This window comes from Lepidochelys olivacea (assembly GCF_965140295.1).
Source record: "Lepidochelys olivacea isolate rLepOli2 genome assembly, chromosome: 4".
Classification (NCBI taxonomy): domain Eukaryota; kingdom Metazoa; phylum Chordata; order Testudines; family Cheloniidae; genus Lepidochelys; species Lepidochelys olivacea.
Window position 1 is genome coordinate 87,229,041 of NC_140414.1, and position 17,810 is coordinate 87,246,850.

General features: G+C 39.4%; 1 protein-coding gene across 3 annotated transcripts in view; it reads left to right on the forward strand.

Annotated features, from left to right (window-relative positions):
* SNX25 (sorting nexin 25) overlaps window positions 1–17,810 on the forward strand; it is a 147,038-nt gene that overhangs the window by 56,813 nt on the left and 72,415 nt on the right. For all 3 annotated transcript variants that reach the window (XM_084626143.1, XM_084626141.1, XM_084626142.1), the window contains one exon: window positions 7,070–7,140. In XM_084626143.1, the coding sequence (XP_084482269.1) occupies window positions 7,070–7,140 (71 nt within the window). The remainder of the gene's footprint in view (window positions 1–7,069; window positions 7,141–17,810) is intronic.

The window sequence follows — 17,810 nt, forward strand, 5'->3', positions numbered from 1 at the left end:
GGACGAGGCTCAGGGCTGGGGCAGAGAGTTGGGGGTGTGGGCTCTGGGATCAGGCCAGGGATGAGGGGTTCAGGGTATGGGAGGGGGCTCAGGGCTGGGGCAGAGGGTTAAGGTGAAGGGGAGTGAGGGCTCTGGCTGGGGGTGTGAGGCCTGCGGTGGGGCTGGGGATGAGGGGTTCAGGGTGCAAGTTACCCAGGGCTGTGGCGGGGAGAGAGGCGTCTCTCCACAGCTGCAGCAGCCCTGGGGCTGCAGGGGTTGCTGAAGCCCAACACACCCCAAGCTGTCCCATCACCAGCCCCCCCCCACTCCACGCTCCAGAGTGAAGTGTGCACGCCCGGGGGGCCCCTTGGTGGCCTCCTGCGTGGCTGTGCAGACACGCACCTTAGAGGCAACGTAGGTGGCCAGTGCCAGATGCTTCAGATGGAATGAACTGAACAGGGCAATAACTGAGTGATCCATCCCCTTCCATCCAGTCAGCATCTGGCAGTCAGAGGCCTACAGACACCCAGAGCATTGTCACTGACTGTCTTGGATAATGGCCATTCATGGACCTATCCTCCATGAATTTATCTGGTTATTTTTTGAACCCAGTTATGCATTTGGCCTTCACAACATCTCCCTGGCAATGAGTTCCACAGGTTGACTGTGTGTTAGGTGAAGAAGTACTTCCCTTTGTTTTGTTTTAAACCTGTTGCCTATTAATTTCATTAGGTGACCCTTGGTATCTTTTCTGAGACAGGGTGACCAGAAATGCATGCAATATTAAGGTGTGAGCATACCATGGATTTTATAGTTGCATTATGATATTTTCTGTTTTATTATCTATGCCTTTCCTAATTCTGTTAGCTTTTTAGATTGCTGCCTCACATTTGAAAGATGTTTTCAGAGAACTGTCCACAATGACTCCAAGAACTCTTTCTTAAGTGGTAACAGCTAATTTAGACCCCATCATTTTGTATGTATAGTTGGGATCAGAGTGGATTTGATTTAAATCATGATTTAAATCACTAGTCAGGAAGACTCGATTTAATCATGGATTTCTACATAAAAGTGCATCTTGTTGGTTGTTATAACCTTAATATATATTCTTCACAACTCAGAGATAGATGTAGGTTTCATTTTTAGAAGGTACACACTATACATTTTTAAGTGATTTATTTTGAAAACTTTTCAGATTAGTTTTACAGATATATCTGTAAATGAATAATTGTTTGGTTATTTCATTTACCAAAGGTAATTGAAGCAGATATTTATGAAGTCATTGGGAGGTGAACTATCTCCAATTCAACAGGTTAATCATTAATATTTGGAGGATTTTCTTGCCATGCTGTATTAGGAGCAGGACATCACCAGATAGACATTTACATTGTTTTATTTAACTAAAACAATAACATTATGTATTCTGGATTTTTTCTTCAACCGCAAACATATAAAGTTTTAACAAAACAAGCATATGAAATTTGAATTTAGTTAAACATTCAAGTTTTTTAAAATCAGGTTTGTTTTTGTTAAAATTGTTTTTAACTAAAATAGTTAAACGAAATATTTTTTTTAAAAAAACAAAAATTAAATTGACTATGTCAGCCAGGTCAACATGAGAAATTTAAAATATTGGCTTCTGCAGCTAACTCAGTTGTCTTCACCTTCATTTTCCTGTTTGTTCATAATCTGGAAAACAAAAACAAGCTTTCCTGCTTTTTCAGGTCCCAAACGATTTCTCAATTTGGAATAAATTAGTCCAAAGGAAGAAAATATTCTTTCTACACTGGCAGAAGAAGCTACTGCTGTTAATAGTGAGATTATCACTTCAACAGTCTCTGAATCCGAGTGCTTAAGTGACTTCCACCAGTTCTTTAAAACTTTAAAACAGTGACTTTAAAACATCATAAGCAAACATATATTTCTTGAATGGTTCACCCTTAGCTCTGAAGTTTATTATAGTTGGCATTCTGGAGGGATGATTGCTGGATTTCCATGTCGTAGCCAGCTCCTCTTCTTCAGCAGTTAAAGTTTGACCCTAGTACCGAGTATTGAGAATATTTGCAAGAAAATGAGCTGGAGATAGTGCTTGTCCCATTCATTTTTTTAATGCTTGTAATTTAACTCTGTCATTGCATAGTTGTTTTTTTTTAAGATCTCACTCAGTTCCTTCCAAATTTCAACAGCATCAGCAATAAAACAGCTATTTCCCTGCATTTTGTTCAGCTTGGTTCCTCCCACTTTTTTCAGAGCAGCTGCTGCAAAGTGGTTGTTACGGAAGTATTTTGCAATTTCAAGAACATTAGCCTTTATTTATGGAACACTGAAGTCTTTGGCTAGGAGGTGCATCAAATGAGCACTGCAACCGTATGTTATTAGCTTGGGACTCTCTTCTAAACGGCTTTTCATGTTGGATACATTTGCAGCATTGTCTGTGACCAAGCTGCATACTAGACATTTTAATTTATTTTCACAGTTTGTTATAGCTTTTACTGCTACTTCTTCTAAGTGTTCTGCTGTGTGTGCATTTCCTGATGTATCAATTGTTTCTGTAAGGAAGACATTCCCTTCTTTGGTTGTCACACAAGCACATACAACAGGATCATTGTGGACGTTGCTCCACCCATGAGGACTCAGGTTAACAATTTCACCCTCTAGACCTTTTGCACACTGCTCACTTTCTCTTTCATACACTTTATCCAGCAATTTGCCTGCGACATCTGCTGTGTTGGGTGGACTGTATCCTGGTCTTAATGACTGAACCATGTTAATGAAGTGTGGGTTCTCAATCATGTGGAAAGCAAAGTTTGTTGCATAAACAAACTGGGCAATTTTTTCATCCATTACCTCTTTTTGTAATCTGCTGGTTCTTATCGCAAACTTATCTATGGTTGTTTCTGGATGCTGGAATTTTTTTTTCTTTTTGCTACTGGTGATATACTGTGGTTGTGTGACATACATGATGTGACTGAAACCCTATTATTGGCAGATAACTCTGAAACTGTAGAAAATGATGGTGATCTTGAAGGTGGATAGTCTTCAGAATCCTGTATGTTGAGAATGGATTCTCCTAAACAAAATAAGTCAATGCAGTTATTTAATTATTATTACCATACTGCTCATTTAGTATTACTCATTGCATTCACTGACACATAGTACTACTTTAAAGGGGGAATTGTAAAGAGAAGATCTGCCTATTTCAGCTATTTATTTTTTTTATCAGAACTGCATCTAAAATGATAGTACCATAGAGTAACCACTATATTTTTTGCTCAAACATGAGAATTCAAGAATAGTCCAGAAGGAAGACCGGCAGTCCTTAAGAAAGAAGTATGAAATAAGAAAGTTAACTAACCTGAAGATCCTGCATGTTCAGACATGTTCCTTTCATCATCTTCAACGCAGCGTCCTCCTGAGGAGGAACACTTCTCATGATGTTGTTTCATTTGGCAACGAGGCCTTGCATTTCTTTGTTGCACTGTTTGCATTTTGAACGCATACCTGTCTTACCCACGGGTAGAGGAGCTTCATTAAAATATTCCCAAACTGTGTCTTTTTTACAGCCTGCTGCCATTATAGGTTTTCCCTTCTAGGGAGAGAATGGCATGGTAGATCTCAAATCAATGAAGACTACACTTGGAAAGACCTTCTGGAATATGCTGCTCAAACAATTTCAGTTTTGTTTCTACTGCCTGTCCCTCCCTTCTCACATTTATCTCCAGACTTTTCCTTGTCCAGATCTATTCTTCCCCCAACAATCTTCTATTTTTTAAACGTTTTGAAACTTTGCACTTTTAGAGAGAGGTCAAGGATTGATTCTGTGTACACAAATTTGTAGAGGGACAGTAGGGTTGAGGTCTGCTATTTCTCACCTCTTTGTATTATTTATTTAATTATTTAAAAACATTTTTTGCTGTTTACAAGCATGTTATCTCTGGAGACACAAATCCACAATTTGAGAACTGCAAAACTAAACATCTCTGATGGTATCTTCTAGACTGAGCACTGAGTCCCGTTGGGTAGATAGAAAGAATAACCTAAATAATCTATACAGAAGTCCCTGGAACCTCCATAAGATTGGGTCCCTAATCCATGAACTATTGGAACTCATTTACAAAACTTTTCTTAAACATTACATGACTATAATGCATCCTAATTAAAACTATCTTTAGTTAGTTTTATCTAAAATCTAAAGCATTTTATCCATTTTATAAAATCCAATTTAAATAAAAAAAATCTGAATTTTTAAATCATTGATTTTTTTATCCACACTGGTTGGGATTATATTTTCCAGTGTGCATCACTTTGCACTTTTCAACATTGAATTTCATCTGCCATTTTGTTGCCCAGTCACCCAGTTTTGTGAGATCCCTTTGTAATGCTTTACAGTCAGTTTTGGACTTAAGTGTCTTGATCACTCTTTCATCCACCTACCTGTATCTGCTGGAGAACTGGAATACCTTCCTTGGGCTTCAGCATTGGGTACGAAATATTGAAGGTTTCCAGAGCAGAAGATCATGTGACTTTGAAGGAAGCTACCTTCCAGTGCTACTTGGTTATTTTGGGGAAAGTTTTGACTCCTGTTTGTGTGAAGTAGCTGCAATATTTATGTCCTTATTTCCTTTCATCAAGGAAAAGGGTCTTACAGAGAAATTTTCTTCAGAAGGATGTGAAAACCTGAAGAGAAAATATAAAATATATACGTACAGTAGATCATGGCAATGTGATCCACAATCCTTGAACGTCCCTTCTCCCCAAATTTAAGGTAATGGGGAAAGTTGAATGAGATTGCAGAGAATAGGGAAGGAAAGGAGAATCCTTACATATAAGATCTGAAACCATAGGTAGTAGTTTTATATAGTGCCATAAGTTTTTGTGAGATAAAGAGGTTGAATGAACTAGAATTGGCTGAGAATGAAAGATAATAAAGGAAGGAAGTGGATGGTTAATTTTCCCTCTGATTAGCAGCTGTGATGAAGGTAGAGCAGTATCACAATTAATATTTTATTTATTTGTGTAGCACCATGGGTTACTAGATGTTAAAACATAGACTACAGCCCCTGTCACAAAGCTTATTTTCTTGCTTTAGAAGTGATGGGAAGAGTAAGGATAACAAACAGCAGGGGAAGGGGATTGGGGCAGGGAAAACAGAGCTAACAGCAACGTGAGCCTGTGATCACACAGTCTACAGCATGTGCGGCTCTTTTTTTAAAAAATGAAATGGAGTAAGCTACAAAGGACTGAAAAATAATTGACTCACTTATGCATTAGTTTATTTTATTCCCAATTACCTAGACAATTTAATATTTTCTTGCCCCTTTAGTCCTGACTGTTAGGATTGCTTAGATGCTTTCACAGCTTAGATATTCTAGGCATCATAGCAATTCTAATCATTAGGACTAGAGTGGGAGGAAAAAAATAACTTATCTAGGGAATTGGGAGCCAAGTATGTTATCTGGTGAACTAATTTGGCCGCCATTTACCATAGTATCTGAGCACTCTCAATGCTTAATGTAGTTATCCTCACCACACCCCTGTGTGGTAGAGAAGTGCTGCGACCTCTGTTTTACAGAGGAGGAGCTGAGGCACAGAGAGAGACTAAGTGACTTTCCCAGGTCACACAGGAAGTCTGTGTTATAGCAAGGAATTGGCTCTAGTCCCAGGCTAGCATGGTGACCAGTGGGCCATTCTTCCTCATAGGTATTTTGAAAAGCATATGCTGTTGAGTGAAATCAACTGAGATAAAGTAATGGCAGGAAAAGTCCAGTGCAATATGGAAGGTGTTCAAAAATAAACTAATGCGTAAATTTACAGTAGCCATAAAAACTTTTTAGGCACATTTTCTTGGAATGTTAGAAAAGTTCAGAAACCATTAGTTAATCCTCATCTCCTCACGAATATGCTCAGAGGAAAAGTGTTGAATATCTCTGTGACAGAATAAATAAAGTTTCAGTGTAGCAAGGAGTTTATGAAAGCTGTAAAGATGAATGAATAGTAGAAGTATCTTGAATAAAAATATCACCACTTCTTAACTATGTTATCGTCCAACTCCTGCTGCTGTGTGCAGTTTTTTCTTTCTGTACAAATGTATCTACCTCCCAAGTGTCAAATATAAATCTGTGTGTAGCTCAGGTCAGGAACAGGGACAAAGGACCAAGCAGGCAGGTTATTAATTGTGAGGACGTAACTTTCAGTGACTGCTTTTTTTGGTTAACTGTGGTTCTTACTCTGGCTTTTTCTGGGATAGGAAAAGGGATGGCAGAGGAAACCCCATCATTCCCTTCCCTTACTCTGCCACTCTTATAGGAGCATGTCTGTCTCTGATGTGGGGGATTCTCTTTTCTTAGCAGAATTTGTTCATTATGCCTGGGCAGCACAGTGTATTTCCCTTTTCAGCAGGGTTTCTCAGGGACTTACAGTTTACTCGCTGATTTGAGTAACCTTGAGTCTACTACACCTCATTCTGTACATTGACTTTGTACAAAGTAAAAGATTTTGGTTTTAAAGCCTTAAAGGATACAGACCCTGACTGCATCATCCTTACAGCTACCTGAGCTCCTTCCCCTTCGAACACTACAATTGCATGTTACATCACCTGACAAGTCTGCCTTTGCTGTAGGAGGCCTTTGCACGTGGAACTCTCTCCTGAAATCTGTCTCAGTTTTACAGTGAAGTCTTAATTATTCCCTCGGGCATGTTTTTAATTTCATCACTCTGCCAAGTTTATTACATTTCAATCTCACTCTGTTTGCCAATATTACTTTGTTTCACCTTTGAATTTTAAGACCATGGTTTTGTATTACACTTTCATTAATTTTATTAAGTTTTTAAGCACCTGTCGTACAGTATTCCAAGGTTTTCAGTGGAACCAAGGGGACATCGTAATTATTGCTGGGTTTTTTGGATAATTTTCATTTTTTGTTTGTTCCATCTTTGAGAATTCTCCTCTCCCACTCTATTTCCAGACATACTCTCCCTCTGAATGGGAATGTGAGTTTGTTCTACATTTTTACTTCTAAAAGTGTGCAATGTGAAGAGCAAATTTATAAAAGACCATCTTTTATCTTTTTTTTTCCCCTCTTAAAACTAGGTATCAAATCGTAGTGGAAATAGTTCAAGCAACCACAATCAGCAACTTTCCCCAAATGAAAAGACAGAAAGGTAAGCATGCATTCTGTTAGGAGTTAAGGCTGCATATTTAATAAAATAAACAAGATATCCGAATGTAAGACATGTACATAGCTGGGTTTGTGTGCACAGGTCCTGGACAGATTTTGAGAATGTGCCTTCCAACATTAGATTTTAGTTTTCACACACTTTGTTTTACTTGTTCAATTGTGGTTAAAATTTATTTGCCAAAATCTTACTGTTTCTTTGTAGACCAGGTTCAGAAAGTAAATATCAGTCACTGGTACACCTACCCTTGTTCTATTAAGGTTTTTGCAATAATGTGGCATTTTACATGGTACAGTAAAACTTCTTATATTACTGAATTTCACGTATTTGCTGGCTAATACTTGTCATTGATTAGCTATTCAGAATTAACCCTCTAATCCAGTCTTTTTAAAAAAATTATCCAGTATAAATGCCACTTGATTCTCCCTTGCACCAATATTATTATGTAGGAGTTTGGGTTTCTCTGATCTAACTGACAGAGAGCACTGTGCGGTTGATCCTCATAAGCTTGCGAGAAAGGAGGACGTTTCGAGGACACATTCAAAATATGTTATGGATTCATGAAGCAATGTCTCCATCTCTATGAAGCTGTCTGGTTTACCAGTTAATAGTGAAGGGATTCCAGTTCTGAGGAAGTAGATTACTGTATACTGAAAGGATGGGCTGTGGGAGAGGAGTAGGGATAGTGTAACACAGAATGAAAGGTCAGGTGAAGGGGCCCCAGTTTACACAATCTGATTCAGATTTTCCTTCAGGTTCTCATTCATATACCTGGGCAATGACAGGCCTCAGTACCATATCTACTTTCCACACACAAGAACACATATACAATGAAAGCTGGCTGTAAACTTGCCCTGCTAAGTGTTTCCAAAGAGGCAGCTCCCTGTCCTTCCGCTGTATCATTATTCACCTTCATTTTTGCTGATAGATCGAAGAAAATTCCAATTCTCAAGCTGGGATGGCTGGGCCCATACCCTATCATCTCTTCTGAATTTACGGAAATTGTGGTCTTGTCATTGTTGAGGCTTGTACTATATGAGCAGTTAAATGAATATTATATCCTTTTCTTTTTATATGCTTCAATACACCCCTCCCCCAATTTTAAAAATACCTATTTTAGTATCCTTTCAATATATATGCTGTATACTTCTTTAAAATATTTATATTCATGTAGAATTTATGCTCCCACTTATGAGTATTTTATTTGACTTTGTTTACTTTTCTCAAGAAATGTTGATTTCTACGTCTGCAAGAAATTGTGGTGATAGTAAAGGTACTGGACTCAGTTTTCATGTGGGCATGGACAAATATTTTTAAAGATAATAGAAACAGAGAGTATTCGATTATTTGTCCATAATCTAAAATGGAAGGGAGATTTATAAAGTGTGTGGTGGAGATTTATTCAAGTTTTCCTCCAGGCTTTTAAAATAAAATTCCAGTGTCATTAACTTTTGCATATTTTATCGTGAGTCTTGCAATATTTGGTTTCTCAGAATCCCAAGTGCTGGAATCAAAAAATTGCATGAGAAACTGTATTCATTTAAAGAAAATAAATTTGTAGTTGTAATGCATGCAGAGAAAAGCCTTAAAATGTGACCTGAATGCACCCTAAAGATTCAGGAAACCCCCAACATTTATCATTAAAAAATTCTTTTTTTGTCAAGCCAATCTTGGTGTTCTGGAGCCTGACTCATATTTTTTGAATGCTTGAAGTTGGCACCACTGAAATTCCTTTCTTTTATAACATAAAGTAGAGCTAACTATCTGCTGATTCATAACAAATTGCTTGTACTGTAACAAGGCAAAAGGAAACCTGAAAATCAGTGTTAGGTTCACTGTCCATTAGAGAAAGGGAATATTAATGTACTTCAAATGAAAGGTTAATTTACTGGAAAGAGTTTTCCTCTTTCTTATTTTATTACTTTATAAAGCAAACTAATGAGTCCATTAAAAAAATCAATTGTTTCCAAGCGTACGGTTGCGTACAATTGCCAGTATTAAGGAGCTCTGTGCTTTGTTGTGACAAGACTTGATTTATGGTACAATATTTTTGTACAAATTGTATCTTGAAATGCTTTATAGATATAGATACTATTAAAGTTTTTCAGGTCACATTAAAAAAACTAACAAACTAGGGCTGTCAAGTGATAAAAAAAATTAATCGGGATTAATTGCACAATTCAAAAAATTAATTGGGATTAATTGTGCTGTTACACAATAATAGAATACCATTTATTTATTTTTTTTAATGTTTTCTACTTTTTCAAATATATTGATTTCGGTTACGACCTAGAATACAAAGTGTACAGTGCTCACTTTTTATTTACTTTTGTTACAAATATGTGCACTTTAAAAATCAAAAGAAATAGTATTTTTCAATTCACCCAGTACAAGTACTGTAGTGCAATCTCTTTATCATGAAAGTTGAACATACGAATGTAGAATTAGGTACAAAAAAACTGTGTTAAAAATGAAACAGTGTAAAACTTTAATAGTCCACTCAGTCTTACTTTTTGTTCAGCCAATCACCCAAAGAAGTTTGTTTCTATTTATGGGAGATAATGCTGCCCACTTTTTGTTTATAATGTCACCTGAAAGTGAGAACAGTCGTTCTCCTGGCACTGTTGTAGCCAGCGTCTCAGAATATTTATGTGCCTGGTGCGCTAAAGATTCATATGTCTTTTTGTGCTTCAACCACCATTCCAGAAGGCATGTGTCCTTGCTGATGCTGGGTTCTGCTCAACAACAATCCAAAGCAGTGCGGGCCGACGCATGTTCATTTTCATCATCTGAGTCAGATACTGCCAGCTGAAAGTTGATTTTCTTTTTTGCTGGTTCGAGTTCTGTAGTTTCTGCATTGGAGTGTTGCTCTTTTAACACTTCTGAAAGCATGCTCTACACCCCATCCTGATCAGATTTTGGAACCTTCGGTCGAGTGCTGTAGCTATCTTCAGTAATCTCACATTGGTACCTTCTTTGCATTTTGACAGATCTGCAGTGAAAGTGTTCTTAAAACAAACAAGTGTTGGGTCATCATCCGAGACTGCTATAATATGAAACATATGGCAGAATGCGGGTAAAATGAGCAGAAGACATAGAATTCTCCCCCAAGGAGTTCAGTCAGTAATTTAATTAATGCATTATTTTTTTAACGAGCATCATCAGCATGGAAGCATGTCCTCTGGAATGGTGGCTGAAGCATGAAGGGGCATACAAATGTTTAGCACATCTGGCAAGTAAATACTTTGCAATGCTGGCTACAAAAATGCCATGTGAATGCCTGTTCTCACTTTCTGGTGATGTAAATAAGAAGCAGGCAGCATTATGTCCCATAAATGTAAACAAACTTGTTTGTCTTAGCTATTGGCTGAACAAGAAGTAGGACTGAGTGGACTTGTAGGCTCTAAAGTTTTACATTGTTTTGTTTTGGGGTGCAGTTATGTAACAAACAAGATTCTATATTTGTAAATTGCACTTTCACAATAAAGAGATTGCACTACAATACTTGTATGAGATTAATTGAAAAATATTATTTCTTTTATCATTTTTCCTGTGCACATATTTTAATAAAATATAATATATAATAAAAATAATAATATAAAGCGAGCACTGTACACTTTGTATTCTGCGTTGTAATGGAAATCAATATATTTGAAAATGTAGAAAAACATGCAAAATAGTTAATATATTTCAATCGGTATTCTGTTTAATAGTGCGATTAAGACTGTGATTAATCACGATTAATTTTTTAATCACAATAAATTTTTTTGAATTAATCGCATGAGTTAATGGCGGTTAATCAACAGTCCTAAAACAAACCCCATCTCCCAATATAAATGATGAGATTCAGGAATGTGGTTCCTGATAGGCAGAATGTACATAATTACCAAGTTGTAATTTTGCCTTGGCCAATGCGCCTATTACTTTTTAGTTTATATAAATATATCTAATCTAATAATCTACCATTCTAGGGTCCCTTAACTCAGGAATTTACTGAAAATACCGATGTACAGTGTTGTGGATTAGAACTACAATGATAAACTAAGTAGTAGTTAAACCTTCTAAGCCTAGTCTAGTTTTTTTCCTCTCCCTTTAATTTTCTTTTGTGGAGTTGGTTCTATATTTTATTTGAAGTTTTGTTATTTCCTATTGTTTAAAAACAACTGCTACAACAATACTCTTTACCAGCCAGCAGCATGATGGGGTAGGATGTTGAGGCTCTAGCCTTAATTCCTAATTGAGGGCAATAGCAGTTTTGATTTCCTATAACAACCTTAGAGTTGAATTATTGGTAAATATCCTCAGTTTCTGAAAATTTTCTAAGGTGGAAGTTTTGTTAGAGGAAATGTAGTTGTATACTTCTGCAATTCTCATATTGTTGCCTTGTTCTGCAGGCTTATCGTTTAACTCCACATACCAGCTTTCCCAGAGTCAATATAATTTAAGGTTTCACAGTTCATAACCATTTTTTCAATTATTGTTGAAAATATTGACACAGTGCACTAGTTTGTAACTATTGTAATCCACCTAAAGATAGAATAAACTTTAAGTTCTTCATCTGTTTTAGTTATTCTCCTAAGGGTTTCTTCCTCCAAATTATGCAGGGTCAACCTAACTGGAGCTGACCTTCAAAGGACATGGTCAACAGCTGTAGAGTTCAAATTTTGTTTATTTTTAAGGTGGGCAGGAAATTATTTGAAAAAGCAAATATAATGTGTTTGTTAGTTTCAGTGAAAACAGTTTAAAGAAAAACACCATTTCCTTGTGAACCTGATCAAAACAGTTTAGTGCTAAGCTGTACCTGTGCCCTAACAAGTGTCCTGGGTGTGTCCCAGGACATCCTTTGTGGTGACTCCTCGCCCCCTGCCCTCCCCACAAATCTCATTCAGGAAGCTCCTGGCTCTGTATTCACTCACAGCTCTTAACTTAGATTCTGGTGGTTTTAGTCTTACTGGCAGCTGTGAACTCCCCTTCCCTCCTCTTCCGAGGACTGCCACAGCCCTTATTGGAGATGGCTAGGTTTGCTTCTGCAGGAGTGCAGTTTCTTTACTATTTGGGCATCTGTAGCAGCAGCTGTAAAGGCAGAGGACTGGAACAATTAGCACCACATGACCAGCGAATGCTCCAAAGACCAATCAATTGCAAGTGTTTTGCTAATATATTATGGCAGACACTTTGCTAGTACATGACAACATAAAGAAAAATTGACCAGCCTGGTTTAATTATGCAACTGATTGAATAGCAAAAATGAACAGACAATATAACAAATGAAAAATGGGCATTAGACTTCTAAAATTCTTTTGTTGTTAATAATCTGCTCTTAGTACCATTTGTTGCCTAGATAGCTTGGTGACAGGGTGGTTTTATTAAATAGAGCACTGTAACTTTTAAAATATTTTTATCCTGTCATTGTTCCTACTAAGCTCTAAGCAGTGAAACATGGTCTGTGATATTATTTCTTTTCAGGTTCATGTTTCTTGAATCTTCTGGAGTTTGAGTTCAAATCGTGGCAGGGTGGATAGGAACATATAGTGCTTTTGATTCATTTTAAGTAGTGACGTTTTGCATTCAAGTCCTAATGTGAATACCATAGGGGCAAATATCTCAGTGGTTTGAGATGTAGGAACACTTTGAGAAGTTCAGTAACTCACAGTAGTGATGCCTGTTGTGGATGATTTAATTTACATGGCCAGGAGAGTTATTAGTAATCACTAAAATTTAAGTGACAAAAAATCTAATGTAGCATCAAATGCTTTCTGAGGTGTTGACTTTTTCTTTTTGCATCGTGCAGCACACTGCATAGATGCTGTAGTTTTAGACACTTGCATTGCAGACTACTTTCCTCATTTTCCCACAGACAAACCTGCTGAATCTGATTTTACACTCATCTGCTGCCTCATTGCCCCTACTCCCCCCACAACAAAATAGTCAGAGGGTTGCAACTATGACTGTTGGAGGGGGAGTGCTTTTTGGCTCATCTTGCGTTCTGTATGCTGATTTTTGGACTATGCTCTTTTCCACTGCAGCTTGTGCTCAGGTCAAAGAAACAGCTGCAGGAAGGGATTTACTTCCCAGACCAGAAAATAACTGTTGGGGATATTGAAATGCCTATAGTTATTCTTGTGGACCCAGCCTACCCCTTAATGCCCTGGCTCATGAAGCTGTACACAGGAAGCCTGGACAGTAGTAAGGAGCTGTTCAACTATAGGCTAGGCAAGAATGGTGGTAGAGTGTGCATTTGGATGTTTAAAGGGTCACTGGCGCAGTTTACTGACTCGCTCAGACCTCAGAGAAACTAATATTCCCATTGTTATTGCTGCATGCTGTGTGCTCCATAATATCTGTGAGTAAGGGGGAGACGTTTATGGCAGGGTGGGAGGTTGAGGCAAATCGCCTGGCCGCTTATTATGCGCAGCCAGACACCAGGGCGGTTAGAAGAGCACAGGAGGGTGCAGTGTGCATCAGAGAAGCTTTGAAAACCAGTTTTATGACTGGCCAGGCTACGGTGTAAAAGTTCTGTTTTGTTTCTGCTTGATGAAACCCCCGGTCCCTCGGTTCACTCTACTTCCCTGTAAGCTAACCACCATCCCCACCCCCCCTTCGATCACCGCTTCCAGAGGCAATAAAGTCATTGTTGCTTCACATTCATGCATTCTTTATTAATTCATCACACAAATAGGGGGATAACTGCCAAGGTAGCCCAGGAGGGGTGGTGGAGGAGAGAAGCACCGGATGGGTTGGTGGAGGAGCGAAGGACAAGGCCACACAGCACTTTAAAACTTATTGAATGCCAGCCTTCTGTTGCTTGGGCAATCCTCTGGGGTGGAGTGGCTGGGTGGCCAGAGGCCCCCCCACCACGCTCTTGGGTGTCTGGGTGAGGAGGCTATGGAACTTGGGGAGGCGGGCGCCTGGTTACACAGGGGCTGTAGCGGCGGTCTGTGCTCCTGCCTTTCCTGCAGCTCAACTATATGCTGGAGCCATATTAGTTTGATCCTCCAGCAGCTTCAGCATTGAATCCTGCCTCTTCTCATCACTCTGCAGTCACCTATCAGCTTCAGCCCTCTTTTCAGCCCTCTCTTCGGCCTGCCACCTCTTCTCCCGGTCATTCTGTGCTTTCCTGCACTCTGACATTGTCTGCCTCCATGCATTCGTCTGTGCTCTGTCAGTGTGAGAGGACAGCATGAGCTCAGAGAACATTTCATCGCGAGTGCGTTTTTTTCACCTTCTAATCTTCACTAGCCTCTGGGAAGGAGAAGATCCTGTGATCCTTGAAACCCATGCAGCTGGTGGGGGAAAAAAGGGACAGTGGTATTTAAAAAGACACATTTTATAGAACAATAGGTACACTCTTTCACGGTAAACCTTGCTGTTAACATTACATACGTAGCACATGTGCTTTCATTACAAGGTCACATTTTGCCTCCCCCCACTGCGTGGCTAGCCCCTCACCCCTCCCTGTGACTAACAGCGGGGAACATTTCTGTTTAGCCACAGGCAAACAGCCCAGCAGGAATGGGCACCTCTGAATGTCCCCTTAAGAAAAGCACCCTATTTCAACCAGGTGACCGTGAATGATATCAATCTCCTGAGGATAACACAGAGACATAAAGAACGGATGTTGTTTGAACGCCAGCAAACATACACTGCAATGCTTTGTTCTGCAATGATTCCCGACTACGTGCTACTGGCCTAGCGTGGTAAAGTGTCCAACCATGATGGATGGAATAAGGCTGCCTTCCCCGGAAACCTTTTGCAAAGGCTTTGGGAGTACATCCAGGAGAGCTTTATGGAGATGTTCCTAGAGTATTTCCGCTTCATCCCCAGACACATTAACAGACTTTTCCAGTAGCTGTACTGGTTGCGAATGCCAGGGCAAATTAATCATTAAACATGCTTGCTTTTAAACCATGTATACTATTTAAGAAGGTACACTCATCAGAGGTCCCTTCTCCACCTGGCGGGTCTGGGAGGCAGCCTTGGGTGGGTTCGGGGGGTACTGGCTCCAGGTCCAGAGTGAGAAACAGTTGTTGCTGTCGGGAAAACCAGTTTCTCCGCTTGCTTGCTGTGAGCTATCTTCCTCTTCCCCAAAACCTGCTTCCGTGTTGCCTCCCTCTCCATTGAAGGAGTCAAAGCACATGGTTGGGATAGTGGTAGCTGAACTCCCTAAAATGGCATGGAGCTCATCACAGAAGCGACATGATTTGGGCTCTGACCCGTAGCGGCCATTTGCCTCTCTGGTTTTCTGGTGGGCTTGCCTCAGCTCCTTAAGTTTCACGCGGCACTGCTTTGGGTCCTTGTTATGGCCTCTGTCCTTCATGCCCTGGGAGATTTGACAAATGTTTTGGCATTTTGAAAACTGGAACAGAGTTCTGATAGCACGGATTCCTCTCCCCATACAGCGATCAGATCCCGTACCTCCCGTTCGGTCCATGCTGGAGCTCTTTTGCGATTCTGGGACTCCATCATGGTCACCTCTGCTGATGAGCTCTGCATGGTCACCTGCAGCTTGCCACGCTGCCCAAACAGGAAATGAGATTCAAAAGTTCGCGGGCCTTTTCCTGTCTACCTGGCCAGTGCATCTGAGTTGAGAGTGCTGTCCAGAACGGTCACAATGGAGCACTCTGGTATAGCTCCCGGTGGCCAATACCGTTAAATTGCATCCACACTACCCCAAATTCGACCCGGCAAGGCCGATTTCAGTGCTAATCCACTTGTCGGGGGTGGAGTAAACAAATTGATTGTAAAAACCCTTTAAGTCGAAAAAAAGGGCTTCGACATGTGGACAGGTGCAGGGTTAAATCGATTTAACGCTGCTAAATTCGACCTCAGCTCCTTGTGTAGGTCAGGACATAGGCATTGTAGCATTATGTGAGTGGGAGTGAACCAGAAAGTGAAATTGACTAGAAACTGGCAAGAGACAAAAATAAAACTGTATATATTTTCATTGTCCAAATAAAAGAGAGATTCAGAAAGTAAAGAGAGAGTAAAATTGCAAATAGTAAACTTTTCAGCTGATTTCTGTTAATAATCTAATGGGTCTTTCATAATCTAAAAATGTGTTTTTAAAAAAGTACAACTCTTTTACTCTGCCGGTTCAGCATTTTTGTTTCTTTTGTTATTAATTATTATTATTGTATTACATTAGCGCAAAGAGGCCCAAACCAGGACCCTTTTGCTAGGTGGCGTACCAACCAATATGAAGATACAGTCCTTGTTCCAAATAGCTTACAATTACTGGATCTCTACTTGCAGTTTTTGCCAGCAGCCCAGCAAGGCTTGTAGCATCACCCACCAATTTTCAGTTCCCTACCTTCCACATGACTCTAGCATGAGCAGAAACATCTATCCTAGGAGGACTGGAAAAAACACTCTCTTCAGAGTTTTTCAAACACTGCATTTTAATTGTCCAAAGAGCATCACAGTTGACAAAATCACTCCCTTCCCAGCAAGGGGTGAGAAAGTATGGCCTGAAAGGGAACTCTCCCCAAGAAATCCTTGTTGCAGAACTAGAAGGTTTCTCAGGGTGAGCATTCCCACCAAGTATAAAGATATTTGTATTTATAGGCAGAGCTAAAGACTAATGTAGAAGCAGAACTGTTGCAACAGGACTGTTTGTGGGGAGAATATTTAAACAGCCAGCTATAAAAACATATTTTAGACATCATTTACCCTGAAGCTCAGTCTTCAGTCTGACTTGAAGTATGTACGTTTATTTTTTTTGCTAGCCAGTAGGTCAGGATGTAATAATATCAGTACTCACATAGCACTTTACCTCTTCAGCACAGCATAGACACTATTGGATTTTAATTCTCACAAAACTCAAGCACCAACTCCCCTCTTTGTTTTTGTATTTGTGATAGGCTGTGCTCAGAGAACTATGGTTGTGCTCGCATGGGTACTACTTTCAATTCTGTACATAGAGAAAGAATAGTTCCTGCAGATCAGGGTTTGGGTTATAGTGCATCTGACCTAGACATAACCATTGTTATGCATTTTTGCACATTGCACATTGCACATTTCCAAAAGCAGTTTCACTGAATCTTCTCTTTCTTCCTGAGATCTTCCAAACATGCTAGTGGTGGTAATAGAGCTTGCTTTTCTACTGTTCAGTTGGACAGATGCCTGTCATTGGGCACATGCTCACATAACTTTGGAGATGAGGAGTTCCCACCCTGCTCCAAACAGAGGATATGCAAGTTGGAAGCTCATTGGAGAATAGTGCAAACTCACTCCCTTCCAGAAGTTTGCCTTTATTGCTCACTTAAACAACAAAACTAATATTTGCCTAAGTTTTTTCCTCTACAGAACCTCTCTCTGTGTTTTCACTGGAGTTCTATTACTCATTCTCTTCCTTAAGCTCAAAAGAATTAGTTTTACCTTTATTTTAGCTGTTTTGTCATGGGCTTGTGAAAGAACCCTGTTTACTGTACTTTCCAACTTGAGGTCAATTGGCATTTTCAGAACTGAGCAAATACTTTTCTAGGCCCAGGCAGGCTTTAAAAATGTGAAGTTCAGTCTCAAAAAGTTTACAGAGGTTTATGATGATCAGTAAATGCTGCAGTGAGGGTTAGTCCATATTTACCTTCATCTTAAAATGTTAATTAGTTTTTTGCCACTTATATATTTCAGCATGGCATTAAGTAAGTACTGTGTGT